Genomic DNA, 23,944 nt, shown 5'->3' with positions numbered 1-23,944 from the left:
TTGGTTATTAAATCTAGTAGTCTTTTACTGGAGTTTTTGTTTTGTTTTCTTTTTGAGACAGGGTCCTGCTATTTATTTCAGGCCAGGCTTGAGCTCACTTTGTAGCCCAGGTTAGTCTGAGCTTACAACAGTCCTCCTGCCTCAGCCTTCTAAAAGCTGGGATTACAGGCATGAGCTACCACACCTGGTTTCTGGTGGAGTTTTTCAGGTCTTTTATGTAGAGTATCATGTCATCTGCAAATAGCAACTTCTTCCTTAAACTTCTATCTTTATTCCTTTTATTTTTCTCTTGTCTAATTGCTCCGGCGAAAGTTTGTAGGACTGTGTTAATAAGAATGGAGACAGTGGATATCCTTGTCTCATTTCTGATTTTAGATAGTTTTTTGTTCCTTTAATATGAGGTTGGCTGTTGGTTTGTCATGGATGGAGTTATCAGATAAAAACAAAGACAATCTATTCCAATTTTTCCATAGAGCTTCTATCATGCTAGGATGCTGGACTTTGTCAAAAGCTTTTTCTGCATCTATTGAGATGATCATATGATTTTCATCTTTGACTTTGTTAACATGGTGTATTACATTTATGGATTTACATATGTTGAACCACTCCTGCATCCCTGGGATGAAACCCACTTGATCATGGTGTATTAATCTTTTTGATGATTTGCTGCATTGTTTGCCAGTATCTTATTAAGGATTTTTGCATCTATGTTCATTAGGGAAATTGGCCTGTAATTCTCTTTCTTGGTTGGGTCCTTCTCTGGTTTTGGTATCAGGGTAACACTTGCTTCCAGAAATGAATTTCAGGATATTGCTTCCCTTTCAATTTCATTAAAGAGTTTGAGAAATAGTGTTGTTAGATATTCTCTTAAATTTCTTGTAGAATTCAGCAGTGAATCCATCAGGGTCTGGGCTTTTCTTTGTTGATAGGTTTCTGATTATATCTTCAATTTCATTGATTGACATTGGTTTATTTAGGATTTCTATATCTTCTTGATTCAGCTTTGGTAATTCATATGTATCTGGTAATCTGTTCACTTCTTCTGATTTCCAGCTCATTAGAAGACAAGTTTTCAAAGTAGGTATAGATGATCTTCTGGATTTCTGTAGGATTTGTTGTGATTTCACCTTTTTCATTCCTAATTACACAGATGAGTTTTTTTCTTTCCTTTTTCTGATAAGGTTGGCTAAGGGTTTGTCAATTTTATTTAGTCTTTCAAAAAAACAACTCTTCAATTGATTCTTTGTATTGTGTGTTTTGGTCTCCAGTACATTAATTTCTGCTCTGATCTTTATAATTTCCTCCCTCATATGAGCTTTTGATTTAGCCTCCTCTTCTTTTGCTAGGTTCACCTAAGTTTGAGGTTCACCATTAAGTTGTTTATATGCACTTGCTCTGTTTTCCTGATATGGGTATTTACTGCTATAAATTTCCCTCTAAAGACTGCTTTCATTATATCCCACAAGCTCCAGTTATATTGTTTTGTCATTATCATTCAAGTGTAAAAACTGTCTAATTCCTTCTCTAATTTCATCTGTGACCCACTGATTGTTCAGTAGGGTGCTATTTAATTTCCATGTGTTTATGAGGTTCTTGTGATTTCTCTTGCCATGAATTTCCAATTTCATTGCACTATAGTCTGATAGTATGCATGGGGTAATTTCAGTTCCTTTGCATTTACTTAAGCACTTTCTTTTTTGGTACCAGGGATCGAACTCAAGACCTTGCACCTGCCAAGCAGGTGCTTGTGCCACTGAGCTAAATCCAACTTAAGCATGTTCTATGAGCCAGTATATGGTCTAGTTTTAGAGGACATCCATGTGCAGTTGAGAAGAATGTGTATTCTGATGTTGTGGGGTGGAACACTCTACAGATATCTACTAAGTCCATTTGTTCAAAAATTTAATCTATGAACCCAAGACCTTTGTTTCGAGCTATATCTGCAGGCCTTTTTTTTTTTTTTTTTTTTTTTTTATCATGAAACAGAATTTCACTAAACTGCTAAACTGCCCAGGCTGGGCTCAATCTTATGGATCCCCCTGCCTCAGCCTTCCAGCACGCTGGGATTACAGGCCTGCACCATCAGGGCCCAACATGGATTCTCATTTTACACCTGAGGAAACGGAATCAAAGCGAGTTTGTGGGTGGTGGGGTCTCACTTTGTTGTTCAGGCTGGCCTGGAACTCCCCGACATCCTCCAGGGTGTTGGGATTGCAGAAATGGACCGCCCCACAAGAGACTTTTATGGAGGGAAGACATCAACTTTAAATCCAGCTCAGCTACCACCTGTGTGACACTTGACTAAACTCCCTTGAGCTCTCGATTTTCTCAGCTACAAAAGGAAGGTGATGATTACATTAACTCAGGGGTGAGGGTCGGCATCTACTAAGATAAGCCATTTGTGGAGTCTAACACGAGCTGGGCTCCTCTGGCTCGGAGCAGTCTGGTGGAAACGAGAGATGGGATTAGAAAGAGGGGTGGGTGCTTCTTACCAAGACTCTTACCCAGTGGGGGCTCAGAAGGACCTTGTCTTAGTCACTTTCTTATCACTGGGACAAAAGTACCAGACACCCCCAAAGTACAGGAGTTGGCCCACAGCTCAGTGCAGGGCAGCACACAGGGCTGAGGATCCTGGCGGAGAAAGCTGCTCACATGAAGGTGGGAGCTCTGAACCAGAGTGCAAGGGAGTGGAGGGTCACAGCCCCAGGGGCCCCGCCTCCAACCGTGAGTCAGCTCTAGCCCCCCAAGTCGGGGCACCTTCCCTCCCTCCCTCTGCATTGAAGCTGCAGGTGCCGGGTAGGGCCCAAGTGACTGCAGCCCCGGCTGCTGGAGCATCTTTCCAGTTTAACTTTTAATTCCCTTCTGGTCCTCCAGATCTGAGCAGGGGCCAGGACCCCCCACCCCCACCCTGCGCGCGCCCTCAGAACGGCGGGTTGTCCCTCCTCCTACTGGTAAAACGGCATCAAGGGTCCCCAACGGTACAGGACTGGGACCTTGGCGCTTTGGTGTCGCGGACAGCGACAGCCAGGCAGGAGAAGGTAGCCCTTGCCTTCGTGGGCAGCGGGCTGGCGCTCGGGCTCCAGCAGGCAGGGGAAGTGGGCGCTCTGCTGGAGCAGGTTCGGGGGACCCCGGGCCAGGTGCAGGGCCAGGGAGGCGGGGTACACGGGGCCGCAGATGCTGCTGAAAGGGCGCTGGTCCTCCGCGCTGGCCGCGTCGTCCTGTGGCGGGAAGAAGCCGGGGAGCCCCAGGTCTCTGGCGGTCATGCGGGGTCTTTTGAAGGCGGGGTACCCATCTGCCAGCTTGGGGGTGGGGTCAGGGCTGGGCCTGTACAGCTCTTCCTTCCAGAGTTGGGTGTCCAGCTTTGCCTGCTGTGGAAACAGATCCCACGTTAATAGAGGGCAGAGAAAGGCGAAGGACGAAAACGAAATGAGTAAATAAATACAAAAGAAAGGCGAAGGACGAGGCGGCTTCCCTCAGAAGTATCTAAAAGCGCAAAAATTCTCAAGGCTGGGGTGTAACTCGGAGGTAGGACACTTGTCTGGCATGCGCAAGGCCCTGGGTTCAGTCCTCTAGCACTGCAAAAATAAAAAAAAAAATCATTTTTAAATGTTAATACATACAACAGAGGGCCAGGATTTAGCTCAATGGCTCGAGCGCTTGCCTGGTACCCCACCCCCACCCCCAAAATATGCACAATAGAGAAATACTGAAGCGTTTGTAATGAAAAGTGACTTTTCCATTTTATTTCTCTCTTGGTCCATCCCTGGAGGAAACTGCTGTTATCAGTGTTCATAAGAAATTTTTTTTAGAAACATTTAATTAATTACTTTATTTTGGGGGGTATTGAGAATTGAACTCAGGACCTCATGCTTGCCAGGCTGGTAGAAATATTTTATATACCTATTGTCGTAGTCAAGGTCTACAAGGGGAAAGACAATACAGGACATCTAATTTATAGGATTATTTTATAATATTCTTCCAAGGAGTCAAATGCAAAAGAGTGTGGGAGATCTGTCTGTATACCAGAGACCCAAAGAGTGCAGCTGAAGGCCTGGATGCCACAGCAATGTCTTGCACGATCCAGCAGAAGACCTAGAGCCATGACAGTGCCCCCCACCAAGCCCAGCAAGTGGCCTAGAGCCCACGACAGTGACTCAAGCAAGTCTGTATGAAGGATCTACACTGGGAAGGCCCAAAGGTCAGTGAAGAAGACTACAAAGTCCGCACCAGTGGGAGGAAGGATCAGTGCCAGCAGGCTGAGGGAGCTGCACTGGAACCAGGAGAGGCTCCGGGAGGCTCAAGGTAAGGACCAGAGCTCCCCTGAAGAGAACACAGCCGTCCTCAGTGATAGCGAGGACCCAAGCTGCTCCAATGAGGACAGCTGAGTTCATATCAGGAAAATCAGCACAACAAGCTTCTCTAGGAGACTCAGCAGCACCATCTTCCCCTCCAGTTCTCTTTTTATGCAGTTGGTCACAATCCTCAGGTGGGTCTTCCACACCCAGCACCACACTGATTCAATTCAAGCTACTAGTTAATCCACTACACTAATAAACATATGTGTCTATCTCCCTCACTTAGTTTATACACAAATGATTCATGTTATTACTTTCCATCCTATGTTCAGCTTCCACTAAATAACAGATCTTAGAAACTGTTCTACCTTTATATCGATCAGGCTTTTGGTGAGGCTACCTCAGTATAGGAAAGATTTGCTTGTGTTAAAAAGGAAAAGCCAGGTGTTTGGTACACACCTGTAATCACAGCTCTGGAGAGGCTGAGGTAGGAGGATGGCCAAGAGTTCAAGGTCAGTATGGAGTGCATAGTACATAGTATGTTCAAGGCCAGCCTGAGTTACAGGGAGACACTGCCCAAAAAGAAAGAGAGAGAGAAAGAGAGAGAGAGAAAGAAAAGAGAGAGAGAGAAAGAGAGAGAGAGGGAGAGAGAGAGAGAAAGAGAGAGAGAGAGAGAGAGAGAGAGAGAGAGAGAAGCAGTAGAAGAAGAAGAGAAAGAAAAAGAGGAAAAAGAAATGATAAAGGAAGATACTGATAACTCTAATTATATAATTTTTGCTTGTACAGGTTCTTTGGAAACAGGGTCTTGCCCAGCTTGATTATATATGTGTAATACACATACATAAATTTATATACATTTTAGACTGGGATTTGAACTCAGGACCTCGTGCTTGCCAGGCAGGTGCTGTGCCATTGAGCTATACCCCTGGCCCCTCTATATTTTTTAAGAGCAAGAATTTATTGAGGAATAGGAATGGGGATTAGGAATGGCTCCTGAGAGAGAGGAGAGGTCCCAAATGGGTGTCGACGAGCCCACTTTTCTGAGAAAGTTTTATAGCGCAAAATCATGAAGGGTGGCTATAACAAAGGTCAAATTCTAATAACCAATAAGATTAAATGATAGCCACCTTGCTACTATTATGGGTGACACCATTAACCTTAGTTGATAATTTATAGTTTTAGTTTTACTAGTTTCAGTCTCAGTGAGTGAGACAGGATGGCCCACCCCAATGAGATAGTGGTTTTTTATATGGGAAATCTCAAAAGGGTGACACCACACTTCCTTAGGGACAAACGCAAATCTGGCCATTGTGACTTTAATCCTCCTCAGATGCACCTCCAGCCATGTTGCTTCTGCACCATCTCGCTTAAGCGTCTACTCCTATCTGACAGCCTCTAATATTTCTACTTAACTTGGTTGTCTGTAGTATTCCCCCTGAAGAGCTAGCCCCTAACTGCAGTTAAGGGAGAAAAGAGAAGTTTCCATCTCGCTGTTTTGGGCTGATTGTAGGGGAAGCCACAGTCAGGGGCCTTCTCCAGAGAGCTCACTAATAGGCCTTGGCTGGAGCCATGTTGCTATTTAGCAGTTTTAAGTTCTGTTTACAAGGCTGATCTAGTGGGTCCCAGTAAAAGGAATCTGGCACATTTATTCTTGATTTCATCTGCACGATCACTTAGAGTTTGGCAGACTCAGAGCTGTAGCATCCTGTAGAAAATGTTCCCTCATGTTCTGAGTTCTTGTTGAACGTGGAGGGCCAGGGCCAAAATATTGGCTGTATTCATAGTGCAGTTACTTTTCTAGCTCTGATCTGCAAACAATCCTGATAGTTTTAGTAGTTGAAACTGTCCTCCCAGTGGTCTCAGTGGGAGCGCCAAGATGATATAGGGGGAAAATATGTAACTCCTCTACCTGCTAGGTGTCAGATATGCTGAGTTCATGGTCCCCAAAGTTGAAAAATGAACTCTAAGGAACAATGGAGGTAGGAAAATTTATACAGAAATAAGGATGAAGAACAGAAAACCCCCCGAGAGACAGGAGGGTTGCCTAAGTCCAATTATACTAACAGTAAGAATTTGTGCTCATAGGGGCTGGGGATTTAGCTCAGCGGCATAAGCGCCTGCCTTGCAAGCAGGCAGTCGTGAGTTCGATCCCAGGTACCGATAAAAACGAAAAAAGCCGAAAAAAAAAAAAAAAAAGAATTTGTGCTCACTAAAAGAATGCGAAGATAAACCACAAACTAAAGAAGAATCATGCCAGACATACAATTAACAAGCGAAAGAGGACTAGGGTATTTGGGGAATTTCTACTGCTGGGCAGAGTTGCACATGCCTGTAATCCCAACTACTAGGGAGGCAGAGGCAGGACAATCATAAGTTCAGGGCAAACCTTGGCAACTAAGTGAGAGCCTGTTTTAAAAATAAAATAAAGGCTGGGGATGTGGCTCTCAGTGCTAGCATACCCTTGAGCTTGATCCCCAATCCAAAAATAAATAAAAACAAAGATTCCTATAAATTAATAAGAAAAAAATAAAAAGCAATCCATGGGGAGGGGAATGGGCTAAAGTCAGGAACAGGCATTTCACAGAATAAATATCCATAAACAGGAAGAGATGGCCAACTTCACTGATAGCAAAATGAAAACTACGACCACAGGAATATACAATTTTACACCTACCAAACTGGCAAAAATTTAAAAGCCTGACAATGCCAAGTGATGGCAAGATTGCAGAGTCACTGAGTGACCTTCCATTGCTGGTGATAATGTGAAAACTGGAAAAGAGTGAGTATTCCTAATAGTTTATGAATAGCATGTGTGCACACACATGAAGGTGCCTTCTGTTTTAACCACGTATTTGGAAGGGGACAGTAGGGAGAAGATAAGTAATTCAAGCATCCACCTGCAGTAGGGACAGCTACATAGGCATGGCAGATGAGTGTAATGCAATGCTGAGCAGTAGAGAGGGCAGCCAGGCATTGCTTATTCAAGCTGACACCACAGCTAGCTTTCAAAGCAATGCCTGGCTGATGGTTTGGCTCCGTTTTGGGTGTATGGCAGAAAATGTCTCCTCGTAGTATACTTCAGATTCTCTTAGTTGGCCAGGTAACCTCAAGTTTACTTCAGTTCCTCTTACAATTTCTGTTACTTCCCTTTCTTTTCTTTTTTTTCTTTTTGTTTCTTTTTGACAAGAGTCTTGCTGTGCAGTTCAGGCTGGCCTTGAGCTCACTTTGTAGCCCACGCTGGTCTCGAACTCACAATGATCCTCCTGCCTTAATCTCCAGAGTCCTGGGATTACAGGCACATACTACCACACCTGGCTGTACTTCTCTTTCTTGAGAATAGCTGATCATTATGCTGCATGGCTGGTCACTATAATATACATTGTAAGAACCAATCAATAACTGCCAAATACCCTGATTCTGTACTTCCTGCTTGCTTATCCCATATGAGCCCCAAATTTGTTTCTGTTTGCCATAGCAGGTGTATCTGGATGATGCACTTAATGAGGAGGGAGGAAGCCTCACCCTGGGAGTGAGTGGCACCAACCAGTAGGCTTGCAGCCTCGATGGAATAAAAAGAGAAAGAAGAAGTCTCACATCTGGTTCTTTGGAGGAACTCTCATCTTCTCCATCACCGTTGGACATTCATCTCTAGGGTTCTAGTGAAGATTCTTTGATTTCCTGATACAGACTCTCATTGGACACTGAATGGATCCTTTGGATTTCCAGTGTGCAGACGGCCCTTTACCTCCTCATACCTGACTGCTGGGAAGCCATGGCAAGCCTGCCTTGTAAATTCTATGAATATTGTACACTGTATATATCTAATAGTAAATCTGTGCCTCTAGTGAACTCATCTAGTGATACAGTGTTTCAAAGTAGAGGCCATGCAAGAGTACAAAGAATCTAATGTATACCAAAGGTACATGAAATTAAACAATTTGTTTAAAGCAATACATACATACAAGATAAAACTATTTCAGAAAACTAGACACAAAAGAATGATTAAGCTCAATCCCAGACTGTTGGCTTCCTCCAGAGATGGGGAGGGAAGCACTGGGTGTTACGTAGAAACTATGTGTCCTGTCTCCGAAGCTGGCCGTGTTTTATCAGTGTTTGAGCAGTGTTTTAATTTAAGCTCTACATTTGCATTATTTACAGTCTTTGTGTGCATGACTTGTCTTTAATACCATTTTTGTACATGCACACTCATGGACACACAGAAGACCTGAAAGTCAAAAATCAAACACTTGGCATCAATGTTATTTTAAGTAGGTGCTCCATGTCCACGTTCAGATGACAGATGAAATAGATACCGATTCAGGGGACTGAAGGGGTGATAAGCCCAGAATGCTTTCCTACCTCTTGCGGCGAGACTGTAGAATGTTTCTGTTTCCCATAGGGCTGGTAGTCCACCATGTAGGAGCTTTGGTATATGGCTAAATCCACCTGGTCCTGGAGGACAGGGGGGAACATGAAAGAGGAGCTGCATCTTGTCACTGTTTTACATAAAGCCTTTGATTGGCTTCTGCCCCTGAGGCCTCTTCCCTCACCCTCTGTCTCACCTGGCTTCTTCCTGCCTAGCACAGGCTGGGAGTTATTGAGCAACCTGGAACCCCTAGGTATCTTTTTCCAGACCTGGGTTAAATGCCACACCCACCCAGAAGGTTCTGTTCACCACTTTCCAAGAATCTACCCCTTTTTCCCTCTGCTTGGAGAGCAGGGTTTGCAGCCCTCATGGCAGCTTCATCCTGGGGGGTGGGGTAGGAGACTGGATTGAGACCTTATCTTAGACACCTCTGCAGTCCCAAAGTCCAACACAGATGCAGGAACACTGTGGGAGCCTAATAAATGCATGCTAAATCAAGAAAAACCCAGAGTACTGTAAACACTTAGCTCTCTTGTCCCTGTTTTAAAAAAAAAAATCATTCGACAACGATAAGCAGATGGAACCCCAAAGAGCCTAGCTCTCCCCTGCTTGCTAAGACTGCCAGGCCCTGAGACAGTCACAAGGGACAGAAACCCACAGCACTCACCTGTTTGGGGTACACCACACCTGCCATGGCCAAGGACCTAGACAGACAAATCAGTTATCCCAGCTCTGACACAATCAGGCGGAACAGCTGCTTCCCCAGAGCGGTGCCAGCCAAGCACAGCTGTCCTGGTCCCCTTTGTCCATTTTGCCCACCTCCTCTGGGTTCTGCCCTGCACATTACCCCATGATCCAGGGCTGGAGGAGGCCCAAGAATAGAAGGGCTGGGGACTGGGCCCCCGCACAAAGACGATGCAGTGGACTCAGGATGATTTAGGACTCTTCAAACATCGGCTTTACCAGGTGAACCAGATGGTGTGGGTAAATGTTTAACAGTCATCTTTTTGGCAAACATAAACCCCAGGTTCACAGTATCCACTAATGCCTGGGTGTAAGTGCTCCAACCACTGCCGGCTGCAACCTATTGATGCAACACCACTAAGGGTAAGGTGACAGAAGTGGAGGGCTCTCCTAGGGACACAGGACACCCCCCTGCAAGCTAGAGGAATAACCAAGGCCCAGGCAAAAGACTCAGCACCCCCAGCTCAGGAGCCAAGGTGAGGAAGCTGCTGCAGGGGCCTCTGCAGTCCCAGGGGAGAACTTCCGACCCTGCAGCTCCCTGAGGTCCCAGGTGAGTTCATCCACATGTTGTGTGTGCAGGGGGCCCTAAGTTCCTGGCAAGGACTGCATGTCACACCCGGGTGCAGGTTGTGGCCAGCAAGGTAGTGGCTAAACTTTGGAGGCCCCTTGGTCACCTGCCTTCTATGTGTGGATGGCTCCTTTCCTGGGCTGGGCACCAGCTGCAGCAAGGGCACTGTTCACCCCCCTTTCCTCCAAGGCTGAAGCCACTTCTGCCCTTCCAGCCCTAGCTGTCCCTGCCACTCAGAGGGCCCCCTTGCTGTGTCCCCCAGCTGTCCCAGAGAAGAGCTGACTTGTGCAAGGAGGCTGTTGAGTCACAGGCCCTGGTCATTGTGATGTGGGTTTGCTAGTCAGCCCCCCAGGCTGGGTTTACCCTTAGATCATCTGTCCCTGTTACAACAGGGGAAAACCTTGGAAACCTTACGCTAAGAAAAAGCAGGCACAAAAGACAAATGATGTGTGCTTACACACAGACACGGTCCCTGGAGCGGCGAGACTCAGAGAGACAGAAAGGAGAAGAGTTACTAAGGCCAGGGGAAGGGGAAAGGAGTGTTTCCTTCACGCGCAAATGAGAATGTTCTGGAAATGACGCTGGGTGATGGTTGCACACTGTGAATGCACTTAATGCCACGAAACTGCATGCTTCAAAGTGGTAAAATGAAACCTTTAATCTTCCCGAACCATGAAAAACATCCACCCTCCTTCAGGCCACCTCGTCCAGGAAGCTTTCCTGAGTCTCACTTGAGCGCCCAGACTCCTCCCACTTCCCCAGCAATGTTTCCTGAGCACTTTCCTGTGCCAGGCGCTGGTCTGAGCCTCGTGGACATGGACAAGGCTGCCTGCCCCACACTCTCATTTCGTGAGCTGGAGACACAGCAAACGGAGGCTCCCTTCTCCTTAGGGCCCTGTGAAGTGGGTGGTGCCAGCCCACGGGAACTCTTCATGGCATGCGGCCACCAGAACTTCCACCCTCAGGGCCACAGCAATAAGGTGGAAGCTTATGACCCAAGCTAGGCTGATGCGCTCCCCCTCCCATTCGTAGGAAGGACCCTTCTTTCTGAGAGTGTGGGTGTAAGATCCACGTGAGCCTGGGGCTACTGGAGGTCATCATTAACACCAGGTGCAGAGAGCTTGGCCAAGAGCAAAACTGATACAGAGAAAAAGGCCCCTAGATGCAACCACTCCTGAAGCTTGAACATCTTTACTTTGCAGCATATGTAAGCCCGTATATCCCTTTTCATGCCAAGCAAATTGCAGTGGAGTCTCTATAACTTCCAGCTTGAAACAGTCCCAACCATCTCAAGACTGAACGTTAAGCTGGCTGTTTCTACTAACACCCAGCTGTCATTTTGTTTTGGGGTACAGAGTAAACCCAGGATAGACCATTGTGGGGGTGCACACACACTTGTAATCTCAGCACTCGGGAAACTGAGACAGGAGGACCACCATGAGTTCAGGGCCAGCCTAGGCTACACAGTGAGTTCAAGGCCACCCTAGACTACGCAGTGAGACCCTGTCTCAAAAAAAATATAGCAATATATATTTATTGATGATAATATATATTATTTGATGACGATAATAAATGACTCCTCCAGAGTTGTAATTTGCCATATTGTTATTACTTTAATTGTAGTCCTATTTATTTAAAAAGCTTGTGATGAAACATGTCATGTTTTCCTGGCAACAACCTCATAGATCTCGTGTTTACATCCCTTGAGTGCACATTTTCTCTTGTGGTTGACTTACTCTCCTGTTGTTTGTTCATTAAGGTCCCCGGAAGCAGTGGTCTGTGCATACATGTGTAACTACTCAGGCCGGGTATGTAAGAGGCTATACCGCCCGGACAGTGTAGGCGGACTCTGTAATGGCATACAACCATGAAATTGCCTGCCACTGCATTTCTACAGACACATCCATGTCAAGCAATGTGTCTGTATTTCCTGTCCTAAGATCATGACCACCTGTGTTATGGTTGATACATTGTGTCAACTTGAGAAGTTTAAAAGTTTAACTAAGAGACTCAGCAGGGAGCCAGGGTCCTTACTTTGTAAATATGCTCAGCCTGTACAAGAGGAAGGCACAGGGGCTGGGGGTCTAGTGCAGGGGCATAAGCGCCAGCCTTGCAAGTATTCAGTCATGAGTTTGATCCCTGGTACTGATAAAAAGGAAAAAGACAAAAAAAAAAAGAGGAAGGCACAGAGATTTCGTGAGTGCTACACGTAACTCTCCCTACCTGGGGGGTAGGGGGTAGCCTGCATATAAGGGAGGAAAAAAGCCTTGCTCTCACCATGCCTTTCTTGTTCCTTTGCTGGCTGCTGCCTTGAAGTATTGCCCCAGCGCTGTGCCACCCTGCCTTGGAGCCAACTGATTATGGACGGAAACCTCCACAAACAGTAATCTAAATAACCCTTTCCTTCCTTCATTTGGTGTTGGGTATTTTTTCCCAGGAATGAGAGAAAAGTAATAAAGACAATTTGTGAACAAAAGTATAATATCCACCTGGAAAGAGGGTAGGAAGTTGAACTGATGCATCTGAGAAGGAACTTAGTATTCATCACGCCAAATATTGTCTCATAATTTCTGAGTTCCTGCTCAATGTCAGGCATTTTGAGGGCCTGGAATTATATTCATAAAATTACAGTCTCTGTCTTAAGGAAGTTACAACAGAATGGTAGCAAATATATAAGTAACCACATAAGCCAGGCAAAATGGTGCACACCTGTAATCCCAGCACTTGTGAAGCTGAGGCAGGATGATCACTGTAAGTTTGAGGCCAGTCTGGGCTATACAGTAACTTCAAGGCCAGCGTGAACTACAGAGTAAGACCTGTCCCAGAAAAGGGGTGAGGGGGAGGAAATAACCATGCAAAAGAGCCTGCAATGACAGTTATCACAAATGCCCTGGAGGAGGAAAACCGAGCAGGGATGTGATCTGGTCTTGGGGTGAGCAGAGAGGGTTCACATGAGAGGGGTCCTAAAGGGGACAGAGGGTTCCACTCCAGGCTAGGGCTGGGTAGAGACGGGTGCCGCTCTGGACGAGCTGGACGGGAGCAGTGACCTCCCTGGACAGGTGTTCAACTTCATCCTTCCCGATGTGTGATGGTGTGGCCCGAACAGGCAGGATGAGGTTCTAGGGACTCTGGAGAGAAGCAGGCCAGTGTAAGAGGCATTTTAAAAGTGGATTCTAGGACTGAATCAGTACCTGGAAGTGGCAGGGGCCAGAGGCAGGCAGCTCACAAAGCCTGGGGTTCTGAGATGGGGTGAAAGCCTCGGTCCCTGCTGGAGTCAAATGCAGCTGCTAAGGCCCCCCGGGCGCCCTTGGTTGGCAGCCTCTGCTGCCGCTCCGTTTCTACAGTGACTCAGGCTCCACCACAGCAACTCAGAAGCAGCTGGGCACTGGGTATGTGGCCGGGACGGGTGGCCTGACTCCCAAAGCCTCAGAGTCCCCAGATGGGACCTGAGGTGCGCACGTGTGTGGACCCCTCCACCCGGATGCCAGTGCCCTTGGCTTTCATAGGCTCACACTAAGGTTTTCATTTTTCCACCAGAAGACACCCTGCGTTCTTGAAGGACTGCTCTGTTACACCTTTCCTGGTTCACGTTTGATTAAACAGCATATGGGGGGGGGGGTAAAGATACACTGATCCTGTTTTGTTTTGTTTCTTAAGTTTCAGTCACTTAGGCATAGAGGCACAAGCTTGTAATCCCAGCACTGAGGGAAACTGAAGCAAAGATCTCAAATTTGAGCCTAGCTTAGGTAACAGTGAGAACTTGTCTCAAAATTAGTAGGAAAAAAAGGCTGGGATGTAGCTCAGTGTGAAAGCCTGGGTTCAATCTCTTGTACTAATCAATCAATCAAACAAACAAAAGTTTCAATCACATCATATAAATTGTAGGACGAGGTGAACTAACTGCATTACAGAAAACGACACGGGCTTAGAAGAACGCTTACACCGAGATGAATGTTATTTCAGAGGAAGCCAGAAAGATCCCAAAACCAGTGCGGACGGAAAGTCCGAGCTGGGGCTGCCCTCTGCCCGCAGGGAGGCCCTCGCCCCTGAGCTCCGCTTCCTCTTGACAGCGGGCAAAAGCTCGCAGCCCGCTTCTTGGCCCCTGCCGGGTGCTGCTGCAGGAGCTCGGTTACTGCTGGAGAACTCCTCCAGCTCCAACCCGGGTCCCCCCCCCCCCACTCCACCCCTCTAGGCCCCGAGATTCTGTCTATGCAAATTGAGCTTGTTAATATTGTGGACTCACAGGAGGAAATTCTTCTCTCCAAGTGGAAGCCCCCTGAGTTCCTCCAGGCTTATATTAAAGGGATTACAATCCATTTCCTTCCTAATACAGCTAATGTGCCATGGGAAGCCTCCAGGCCAGGATTAAAGCGTTTACGCCTTTAATTAGGAGCAACCCTCTCCTTAGAGCCCGAAATGCAAACAGCCAGTCCACACTACAAAGCCTGCTCCCAGCGCGGTGGGGCGGCGCGGCCTCCCCGGGGGCCTGGAGCCTGCGGGGCTGAGCAAACACCGCCTGTCCCCAGGAGGTGCCTCCCCCGGGAGCTGGGCGCCAGCGGAGCGCGAACAGACAAAAACAGACCCTAGATCCTCCAGGGAATTCAGGACCGGCGGGGCTGCACAGCAGGGCAGGCGAGGAAGCCTCCTGGCTGGAGGGCCCTGTGGCACGGACGCGTCCGCAGGAGGGCCGGGGACCGCGCACTGTCCCCCGGCGGGCGGGGAAGCATGAACTGTTCCCACCCACAAAGCACTGTGATTTCTCTCTCCAGCGGGTCACCTGGGACCGGGCTGTCCAGGGGCCCTGGGCTTCATTAGTGCCCGGGACACACAGAAATCCAGAGTCCTGTCAGGGTCAGGATCTCTGGGAGACAGAATCCCTGAAGATTCTCGCGCGTGAAAGAGGACCGAGCAGCAGCCCAGAGCCTTCCAAGGCTTGGAGAGGGACCAGGGCTGGCGGGGAGCTTCCTGGACCGTGCACATGCGCAGTACAGCAGAAATGGTATTGCAGAGCCCGGGAAATTGTTTCGTTGGGATAAGAACTCAACCCTTGCAGGATCAGGTGGCACAGGAGTGTAATCCCACTCAGGAGGCTGAGGCAGGAGGATCGCTGCGAGTTCGAGGCCAGTCTGGGTTACACAGTGAGTTTGAGACCAGTCTGGGCTACACAGTGAGACCCTGTCTCAAAAACAAAAAGAAAACCAAAACAAAAAAATGATTACAGCCTTTTGTTTAACCACTCATTGAACGTATACAGCCTTCAGCAGCTCCTGTTATCCCTGGGATCTACACTCCAAGACCACCACCGGATGCCTAAAATCACAGTTGAGGACCCAGACCTATATGCACCATGTTTTTCTCTATATCTACCAATGACACCGTGTAATTTATAAATTAGTAAGAAATAAAAAATAATAATAGAATAATATGCTCTGATAAAAGTGGTTTCCCGTTAATAAAATTTTGGCTGGCCTTGGGGGATTGAAACCATAGAAAGTGTAACCATGAGTGAGGAGGAACAGTGACACTGTCCCTCGGGAGAGTAGGACTTGAGACGAGGTGCTGTGTGTGTGTGTGCTTGTGTGTGCTTGTGTGTGCCCGAGATAGGAAGGATGGTGCTGGTGAGACGATGATTAAAGATGGGACCCAGGAGGTTCCTGCCACCCAGCACTTTACAAAGTGACAAGGATTTGACAAATGACAGCAGAGGAAGCACCCATGACAGGGATGAGCACCAAGCAGGGGTGCGAGGGCACAGCGCGGTCATCAGTGTTGAGGGCACTGGAGAAAAGGCAGAGGAGAGGGAGCGATGGACGTAGCTGCTAAATGGAGAGCGTTCTCTTGTCCAAAAGCAGGCCATCCCTGGGGCTCGGGCACTTTCGGACTCTCCTCCCTTTCTCTGAATATTCAAGACACTCCAACAGCAGCGTTTGTTACTTTCTTGATTCTGCTCCTGTGTGTTATACATTTTTTTTTTAAACTTCCCAAGAAAGATTTTGTGTGTGTGTGTGGTTTTTTGAAGCAGGTGGCTCCGGCTGGCCTGACCTCACTATGTAGCCGGACTGGTCTCAAACTTGCAGTGATCTTCTGGCTTCAGTCTTCAGGTACTGGGTGGCACATGCATGCCTCCACGCCCGGCACCATGCTGGGTTCTCACTCACATACTTGGTTGTCTGAGGGACTTTTAAAAGGCAGAGGTTGACCATTGAAGCCCATCAGTGCTGGCCTAAGTGATGTGGATGTCCATGGGCAGGGCTGGGTGCTGAGAGGGGTTTTACAGTGACACAATTGTGCCCTTGAACTCAGCTCGCCCATTTGCATGTTCTATGTCTTTGGGTGAGTTGTATTTTCCTTTTTCCATTCAAGGTGGAGAAAATGCCTGCTTAGCAGAAAAATAGAGTAGAACCCCTCGGTGCCCTCCTAAGACCAATGCCTGACATACAACGTGCTGGGCCAGGCGTGGTGGTGCACACCTGCAATCACAGTGCTGAGGGAGGCTGAGGCAAGAGAACCTCAAGTCAAATTCAACCCCAGCGTGGGCAACTCAGCAATTTAGTAAAACTCTGTCTGAAAATAAGGAAAGAGTAGTGTGAGTGGGTCTGGTGATATAGCTCATGGCACAGTGAGTTAAATCCCCAGTATGGGAAAATAAATTCTCCATAAGCAAGAATAAGTATAGAACATGTCAGCAGTCACATGGTAACAGGAGCAAAGACCAGTGTGGGAGAGGTGTGCAGGAGGACAGGAAAGAGAAAAACAGAAGAAATGCCAACAGCCAGGGGCTCCTCCGATCACCCTGTTGCACCTGAGAATGGGCCAGACTGGGTGATGGGGTCCTAACTAACCACGTGGTGCATCCATGCTGGACGCTCTTTTGATAGCTGTCTGTGGATTCACTTTGTTTACTCACCACCCTAACTGAACAGCAGCGGCTGTCTTGGTTACTTTTTCTCACAGCTGAGATAAAATACTTGAGGCTCAAAATGAAGGAAGGGAAGTTTATATTTAGCTTACAGTTTGTGGATGTTTCAGTCTGTATTCAGCTGGCTCCAAGGCAGGGTGGTGTGGCTGAGGGCAGCCATTCATAGCAGATGTAAGCAGCAAAAGTGAAAGGGCAAAAAAGGGAAAAGTAAGTCTCCTCCCCTCACTTATGTTGTAGGTGGCTTCCCTGCTTGTGGGCAGGTGCAGCACTCACACCACCAATCCTAGCGCTAGAGAATGACCCAATCACAAATGTTAGACTCAGCCTCCTCCATGACTTCATGAGCCTTTGGAGGACACCCAGCCACAAACCATAACAGGGATCCTTCTTATGCTGCCTTTTATGTAAACAAGGGAAGTGGGGTATGGAAAGGATCAGTGTATTAGTTAAGGTTAGATAGATAGATAGATAATGGATGGCAATAGAGTTATTTAGATATATAGAGGTATACAAGGTCTGTCAAGAAAATGTACACATCAGGAAAAGAAAAACTTGTACAGATATTTTAATACTAAATTTTTTGAGACATGAGATAAATACAAGTTACCTTTGGCTCTACAACTGTAGGAGGCGTTCAAAGCGGTGTCATCATTTATTCATATGGTGAACTGTTGAAATGTGTATACACTTTCCAGGTGGGCCCTGTAGCTTTGGAGAGATTTATCAGAAATCAGTATTTATCATCATAGAGATAGACAAGTTCCACCATTTGCAGTCTGTAAGCTGGAGGACCAGGGAACCACGATGTATTTCAGCCTGACTTTGAAGGTCTAAGAACCAGGAGCCCTGGTGGCCAAGGCAGAGGGCCCAGCTCTGGCAGAGAGGATGAATGCACACTTTCTCTGTGTTTTTGCTGTGTGCAGTGCTCAGGGACTGGATGTCGCCTGCATTGGGAAGGGTCATCTTCTCCACGCACCCTTCACAGTCACATGCTAATCTCCCTGCGACACACCCAGAAGTTTGCAAAGCATCTACCTGGGCTTCGTATGCTTGTAAGAAAAAAGACCTTTAAGGAGGGCGGCCGATGGGCTGAGACCTGGGCACAGCCTTTATTTTAAACAAGGTCCTGAGCTTGGCTGAGGAAATGACTTCAGATCTGTGATGTTCTTCTACTGAGCATGGACAGTTTCACAGAGCACCACCATCAGACAAGACCCTTGTGTCCATGAAAGAGGAAGACAGAAAGGAGACGCTTCCATAACCACATCCCTGCGGGCAGAAAGTGTGCAGCCTACCTGAGACAGAGCCCACAGCGATGGACCCCTCCCTGCCCTGCTGATGTTGACTGCTGATTCCTTCTCTTCAGTTTATTCTTCCTGCTCACAAATAAGTGTTGTCAAGATAGTTAGAGCCATGCCTGCCTCTCAACATAGTTTCCACTACTGACCTGAGCACACAAGCTCTTGCTCACACTATTGTTAAGAGTATAAATTGTCAGCCAGGCACACTGGTACCTGCCTGTAATCCCAGCATTTGAGAGGCTGAGGCAAAAAGTCTCACTGTAAGTTCAAAGCCAGCCTGGGCTATAAAGTGAGTTTAAGGCCAGCCTGAACTCCTAACTGTATAGTGAGACTCTATCTCAAAAAAGACAAAAAAAAAGTATAAGTTGTCACAATTTTTTAAGCAGCATTAGAAGCATCTGTCAAAAATGTCAATGCCTGTACCTTTTGACCTAGCAATTACACTTGTAGGTGTAAGCCTTACACCAGTGATTGCTCACTTCTGCAAATACGGTCTGGTATGGTTCACTGCCATGCTCAAACTGTCAAAACCCGTAACAATGTATGTTTTCCTCAATAGATTGATTAAGCAACGATTGGAGCAGGCATGAAATATTGTATCTTTTGAAAGGAATTAAGATAGAATTTTCACACGAAGTGAAACGGAAAAATGTCCATGTCCATGAGGAGAAGAAACCATTCCTTCATATAACAAAGCTGTTGAAAAAAAAAAAAGAAAGAAAGAAACCATTCCTGAGATGTTAAAGAGTAACTTGGACACCTTGGAGACCGGAGGAATCGCCTTCTGTCCAAAGGCCTGGGAAATAGCAGCCTGTAGGGTCTCCCCATCACGAGTCCAGGATGAACCCCTGCGCTCAGTCACTGTCGGCAGCTGTTGTGTCGTTGATGATGATCAGAATGATGGTGGTGAAGAATCCATGCCCAAAAGAGTTTAACGAAGGACACTGCCCCTGAAAGATCTCACTCTGCCTGAGCAGTTCCTGAAACGCCTAAGCTGAGTTTATTTTGCTTCTTGTCCCCCTGTCAACTTTCCTAAAATCCTCAGATGCTTGCCTCACATGCGTGCCGGGTCAGCGCTGGGTCGAGCCATTTAGATGTTGAAAGGGCCAGGAGATGAGTAAGTCACACCTCGGCCGCTCCCTGGCTGACCTGGCACTGCAGGCGTAATCTCCGGGGGCATCTCCCTGCTTGCCATCACACAGGAATGAAGTGCAGAGAGAGTGCCGTCTTCCCTAGGCACCGCGCTGACAGGCCGGGCAGTCACTGTGAGGTCAGCCCCTCCAGCCTCCGAAGGCAAACCTGGCCACAAGAGGCAGAGAAAAAGAGAATTTCATAGCCATGAGGTGGTGGCTCTTAATGTGTGGTCCCTGTCCCTCTGGGGACGACCTCGAAGAATACAGACCCTAAGGTCTTCCAAATCAGAGTTCCATAGGACCCAGGAATTAGCATTTTCTTTAAAAAGTTCTTCAGAGAATTCTTTAGATCCCTGTTTGGGAACAACTAAGGAGGACTTGGTGATATTTTCCCCGTAGGCATGTCTTTCAGGAGTCCATTATGCCTGATGACATCCTGCAAGCAATCGATGACCCTGGATTCATCCTATGACACTGGTATAGAAAATAACTGGAAAACAAATAAAGGTTAGTTTTAAATGGATTCCTGTGTGTATTCCAGCAACATGAGACAGAAGATAGTGCCAAATACAGCAGCAATGATGCTAAAAAAAAAAAAAACTTCAAGACAAATATCACAGATACCAGTACACATGCCCTTTACCGAGTCACCTTTATTAGTGAATATTTAGCAAATAGCTCAGAGATATAAAGAACTGCCTTCAGCTCGCAGAGATTTCCTGTCTCTGTATTCATTTGTGATACTCATACCCAGGTAAACTTTGTTACTTTCCTGTTCTTTGTAACAAAATCTTGAGTGTAACGGTGGCCTCCTATACACAGTAGCACCTGGAAACAGACACCATTTCCAGGCTTCTTTCTTTCCCTCTTCTTGCAAACGTTCGTTGAGCACCTGCTTATGCCAGAAACTGTGGGAGTGCAAGTGAGAAAAGGCCAGGCCCTGTGCTTGGTGATTCTCTGGGATTAGTCCTCCACTGAGTGAATATCCCTGCTCTGCCGTGGCCAATCATGGTGGCCGTGGGCAATCATGGTGGCCGTGGCCGGGGGAAGCAGGCTCACATCAGTGTAGACTTTGCCATTTACGAATGCATCTCCTAGGCAGTTTGCTTAGTGCTGCTTCCACTCACAGAGGAGGCAGATGAAAGGGTCAGGTGCAGGGACACACACCTCTGAGCCCTGCCACTTGGTGGATCAAAAAGGTCAAGTTTCTGTCTCAAAATAAAGTAAAATGAGCTGGGATGTAACTCAGTGCTCCCTGGGTTTAAGGCCCAGCATCATCATAAACGCGAACAATAGAGTCTATCAAGGCTGCCTCTCCGGGACCCACTCCAGTCTGAGGCTCCTTGTGGGTGGATGTGAGTTTGAGCAGAACTCTGTTCAACTACAGCCCTTAGAGTCATGCCCTGGCTATCAACACAGCCAAGCAGCCCCGAGCTACATTGCCCACAGCCCCGCTAGGGCATCTAGGAGACCCTGCCTGTCACAGGTGCTTCGAGAAGGCATGGTGACTAAAAGCTATCTTCAGGAGGTGATCAAAGTTAGCTGAGCATAGAAGAGCATGCCTGTAATCCCATTACCCGGGAGGCTGAGGCAGGAGGATTGTCACACGTTGGAGGCCAGCCTGAGCTACACAAGGGAGTTCAAGGCCAGCCTGAATTACACAGTGACATCCTACCTCAAAAAAAAGAAAGAAAGAAAGAAAGAAAGAAAGAAAGAAAGAAAGAAAGCAAGAAAGCAAGCAAAGCTCTTTTTAAAACATTCACAGTTTACATGGGGAGGAAGTATAGGTGGGGAGCCCAGGATGACAGCAGTGGAGGGGGGATGCGGGAAGAGAGGAGTTGGGGTGCAGCCCACAGAATGGAGAGAAGGGGAGGAGGAGAAGGAAGGCCCAGGCCTCAGGCTTAGCAACTAAGGAACTTAATAACTTAGTGACTGAAGGGAAGGGCAGGCTTGTGTGGGTGACAGACATTTTTGTTATCGCTGTGAAAAAGTTCACATAAAGAAAGAGATGTTCTAGCTTTGGTTGGATTCCATAATTGAGTTCAAGGCCAATCTGAAGTCACTTTGGACCCTGTCGAAGAAGAAGAAGAAGAAAAAGAAGAAGGAGGAGGAGGAGGAGGAGGAGAAAACTAAAGGTCAGCGGTGATTTTTAGAGTAATTACAGCCTTAGCCGGGTGTGGTGGCTCACACCTGTAATCCCAGCACTAGGGAGGCTGAGGCAGGAGGATCCTTGCGAGTTTGAGACCAGCCTGGGCTACAAAGGGAGCTCAAGGCCAGCCTGAACTGCATAGCGAGACCCTGTCTGAAAAAAAAAAAGTAATTACAGCCTTGATTTTTTTCTAGTGTAACCACTTGATATGCACTGGCTCTTATGGTGTGAGACACTGTAAGACATCCACATGGGCATTTGAATCCAAAGATCTCTAATTTTTCTTCGAAGCGGGTAATCGTAGCACTCAGGAGTTTGAGGCAGGAGGCGGCAATATGCATCCTGCCTGGGCAACTTGGTAAGACCCTGTCTCAAAACAAAAATAAAAAGGACAGGATATGACTCAGTACAAAGCCACAGGTTCCACTCTCAGTACTAGCAGGACGCAAACTCTTCAGTGCCTTCGGCAGGATCTTCGGATCCTGTAGGCCAATCCCTTCTCTGGGCTTCAGTGTTATAAATGGTGAGCCCTTTAGGGCTAGCTGCAGAGACCTCGTTGGCACTGCTGTTTCCTTTATTTCACTCTACAACTTGCGAAGCCTGAAATGTAGTTTCTTTTGGTACATGTTTCCAGAGCAGTCACTTGGAGCACAGTCCGGTAGAGGAGTGGGTGTCCAGGGTGTCCGCGTCTGCAGCTGTGGGCGTTTTGGAGGCGACAGTGCTGCTCCTACCTGAGCGGGCGCCACTCCCCGTTCCGGATCTCCTGGCTCCGCTCTCCCTGCTGACCAATGACAGTGCCATCGGCCTTGGGCCCAGAGACACTGGTGCTTCCACTAACAGCCGGTAGCGGTAGGGCTGCTGGACTGGGAGGCGGCACGAAAGTGGCGCCCCCTATGGTTAACTCAGGGCACTGATGGGGCCAAAGACACCAAGCCGGGGTAACTGACTGCAGAAAGGGGTGGGGGCCCTGAGACGTCAAGGCCGTGAAACGTGCTTCGAAAAGAGCCTGAGGCAGTCGGAATCACCTAGGGAAGCCTGGGGGGGGGGGGGCGGCGGCTCGCTGCAGGCTGATGCTCCTTCCAGTCAGGGTCCGTGTCTGTAACCCTTCCTCCCCTCGCAGCGCCCCTTGAGCTTCTGTCTGACAGCCCACAGGTGCGGACGTGCCTAATGCAAAAGCCCCCTCGGTAACTCAGAATAATCTGCTACCGTGACCACAGGCCCGTTGACGTCTGTGCACCTTATGCAATTTTCCCCAGGCTCCATCCAGAAGATCCAGGCATCAGTACCCCGCCCAGGTCCTGAGCTGAGTGGTCTGTGAATAGTTTCCCAGATCAAGGGGTCTGCTCTCTCCCTTCCCCCCTACCCAGCGCTGGGATCTAACCCAGAACCTTGTACTCGCTGAGCACACCCAGGCCAGCCATGCAGGGCTTACAGTGCAGAAGGATCTGTCCCCGTCTAGCTGCCTGCCTTGGGCAAAAATCTCAAAGTCTCGTTTATAATAAAGAAAAGTGTTAGCATCTTTCTCAGGGGTACTCAGCAAGAGTCATTCAGATACAAAATACACACAAGGCAGTAAGGATTTAAACTATTCAACATCTGTCAATGAACACTAGGGTCGAACAGGTGTGACCTCCGAGGCCCCCTGGTGGTGAGAGTCTGTAATCCTAGCTACTTTAGAGGTAGAGGCAGGAGGATGGAAAGTTAGAGCCCAGCCTGGGCAATTTAATAATTTAGTGAGACCCTGTCTCAAAAAATAAAAATGGGCTGGGAATGTAGTTTAGTGCAAAGGCCCTGGGTTCAATCCCTAGTGCCACAAGTAAACTGCCTACTTTGGTTCTCTTGACACCACTGTGAGGACACCTGGGGTCAGGGGCTAAACATCTTGCACTAAATTACAATTAGCTGCACATTGCGTGTCTAACCTGGGCTCACTTAGCTATATGCTCTGTCACCTCCAGCATCGTCACAAAGTTCAGCTGAGTGATGGTGCTGAGATCTGAACCCACCTAGTGCTGAGCTGGGCACTGCTTGGCCCTGGTTGTTCAGAAGCCAGCGTGAACTGCAGCTGAGAAGGGCAACCAGGAAGCCCAGGCCTGCTGCTGGGGGTCCCTAGACTTGGGGATTTTATTTGTTTTTCCTAAAGCAATGAATCATACCCAGCCCCACAGTTCATAAAACTCACAGGAAGTCAAGAGTGGTGTGTGCACCTGTAATCTCAGCATTTGGGAGGCTGAGGCAGGAGGGCTGCCTTGAGTTCAAGGTCAGCCTGAGCTACAGAGTGAGTTTAAAATTAGCCCGAGCTATACAGTGAGAACTATTCAAAAGAATTTTTCAAAAATCCAAAAAACAAAAAATAAAAACAAACAAGAGTGTTTTACACACACTGGATGAACAACTAATTGGTGGGTAAAAACTTGGCCAGAAGGCAGAAACAACTCTTATGATCCCTAAATTCATTGGCTTTGCATT

The 23,944-nt window shown here is 47.6% G+C and overlaps 1 protein-coding gene across 2 annotated transcripts; it reads right to left on the bottom strand.

Annotated features, from left to right (window-relative positions):
- Positions 1–2,832: 2,832 nt before the first annotated feature.
- Spmip9 (sperm microtubule inner protein 9) lies at positions 2,833–10,232 on the bottom strand. Of its 2 annotated transcripts, none has more exons than XM_003468938.2 (4): positions 10,084–10,232; positions 9,329–9,365; positions 8,655–8,747; positions 2,833–3,368 (listed from the first exon to the last, which is right to left on the bottom strand). In XM_003468938.2, the coding sequence occupies exons 2-4, from the start codon at positions 9,353–9,355 to the stop codon at positions 2,946–2,948; spliced, it is 543 nt and encodes a 180-aa protein (XP_003468986.1). In that variant the 5' UTR covers positions 9,356–9,365; positions 10,084–10,232; the 3' UTR covers positions 2,833–2,945. The 2 variants fall into 2 exon arrangements, with proteins under 2 accessions (XP_003468986.1, XP_023420514.1); XM_023564746.2 differs by having other exon boundaries at positions 2,833–3,365.
- Between the last annotated feature and the right edge of the window lie 13,712 nt (positions 10,233–23,944).

This window comes from Cavia porcellus, unplaced genomic scaffold (genome assembly GCF_034190915.1).
Source record: "Cavia porcellus strain 051 isolate PalLab524CR breed Dunkin Hartley unplaced genomic scaffold, mCavPor4.1 scaffold_18, whole genome shotgun sequence".
Taxonomy (NCBI): domain Eukaryota; kingdom Metazoa; phylum Chordata; class Mammalia; order Rodentia; family Caviidae; genus Cavia; species Cavia porcellus.
Note: the sequence above shows the minus strand (reverse complement) of the source record. Positions and strands in the feature narration are given on the sequence as shown.

Excerpts from the sequence above, each read along its gene's own strand:
- Spmip9 (XM_003468938.2), bottom strand. The coding sequence starts at position 9,355 with ATGGCAGGTGTGGTGTACCCCAAACAG. Across the intron at positions 8,748-9,328 it reads GTGTGGTGTACCCCAAACAG|GACCAGGTGGATTTAGCCAT; the intron begins GTGAGTGCTGTG and ends CCTGTCCTCCAG. Across the intron at positions 3,369-8,654 it reads CTACAGTCTCGCCGCAAGAG|CAGGCAAAGCTGGACACCCA; the intron begins GTAGGAAAGCAT and ends CTGTTTCCACAG.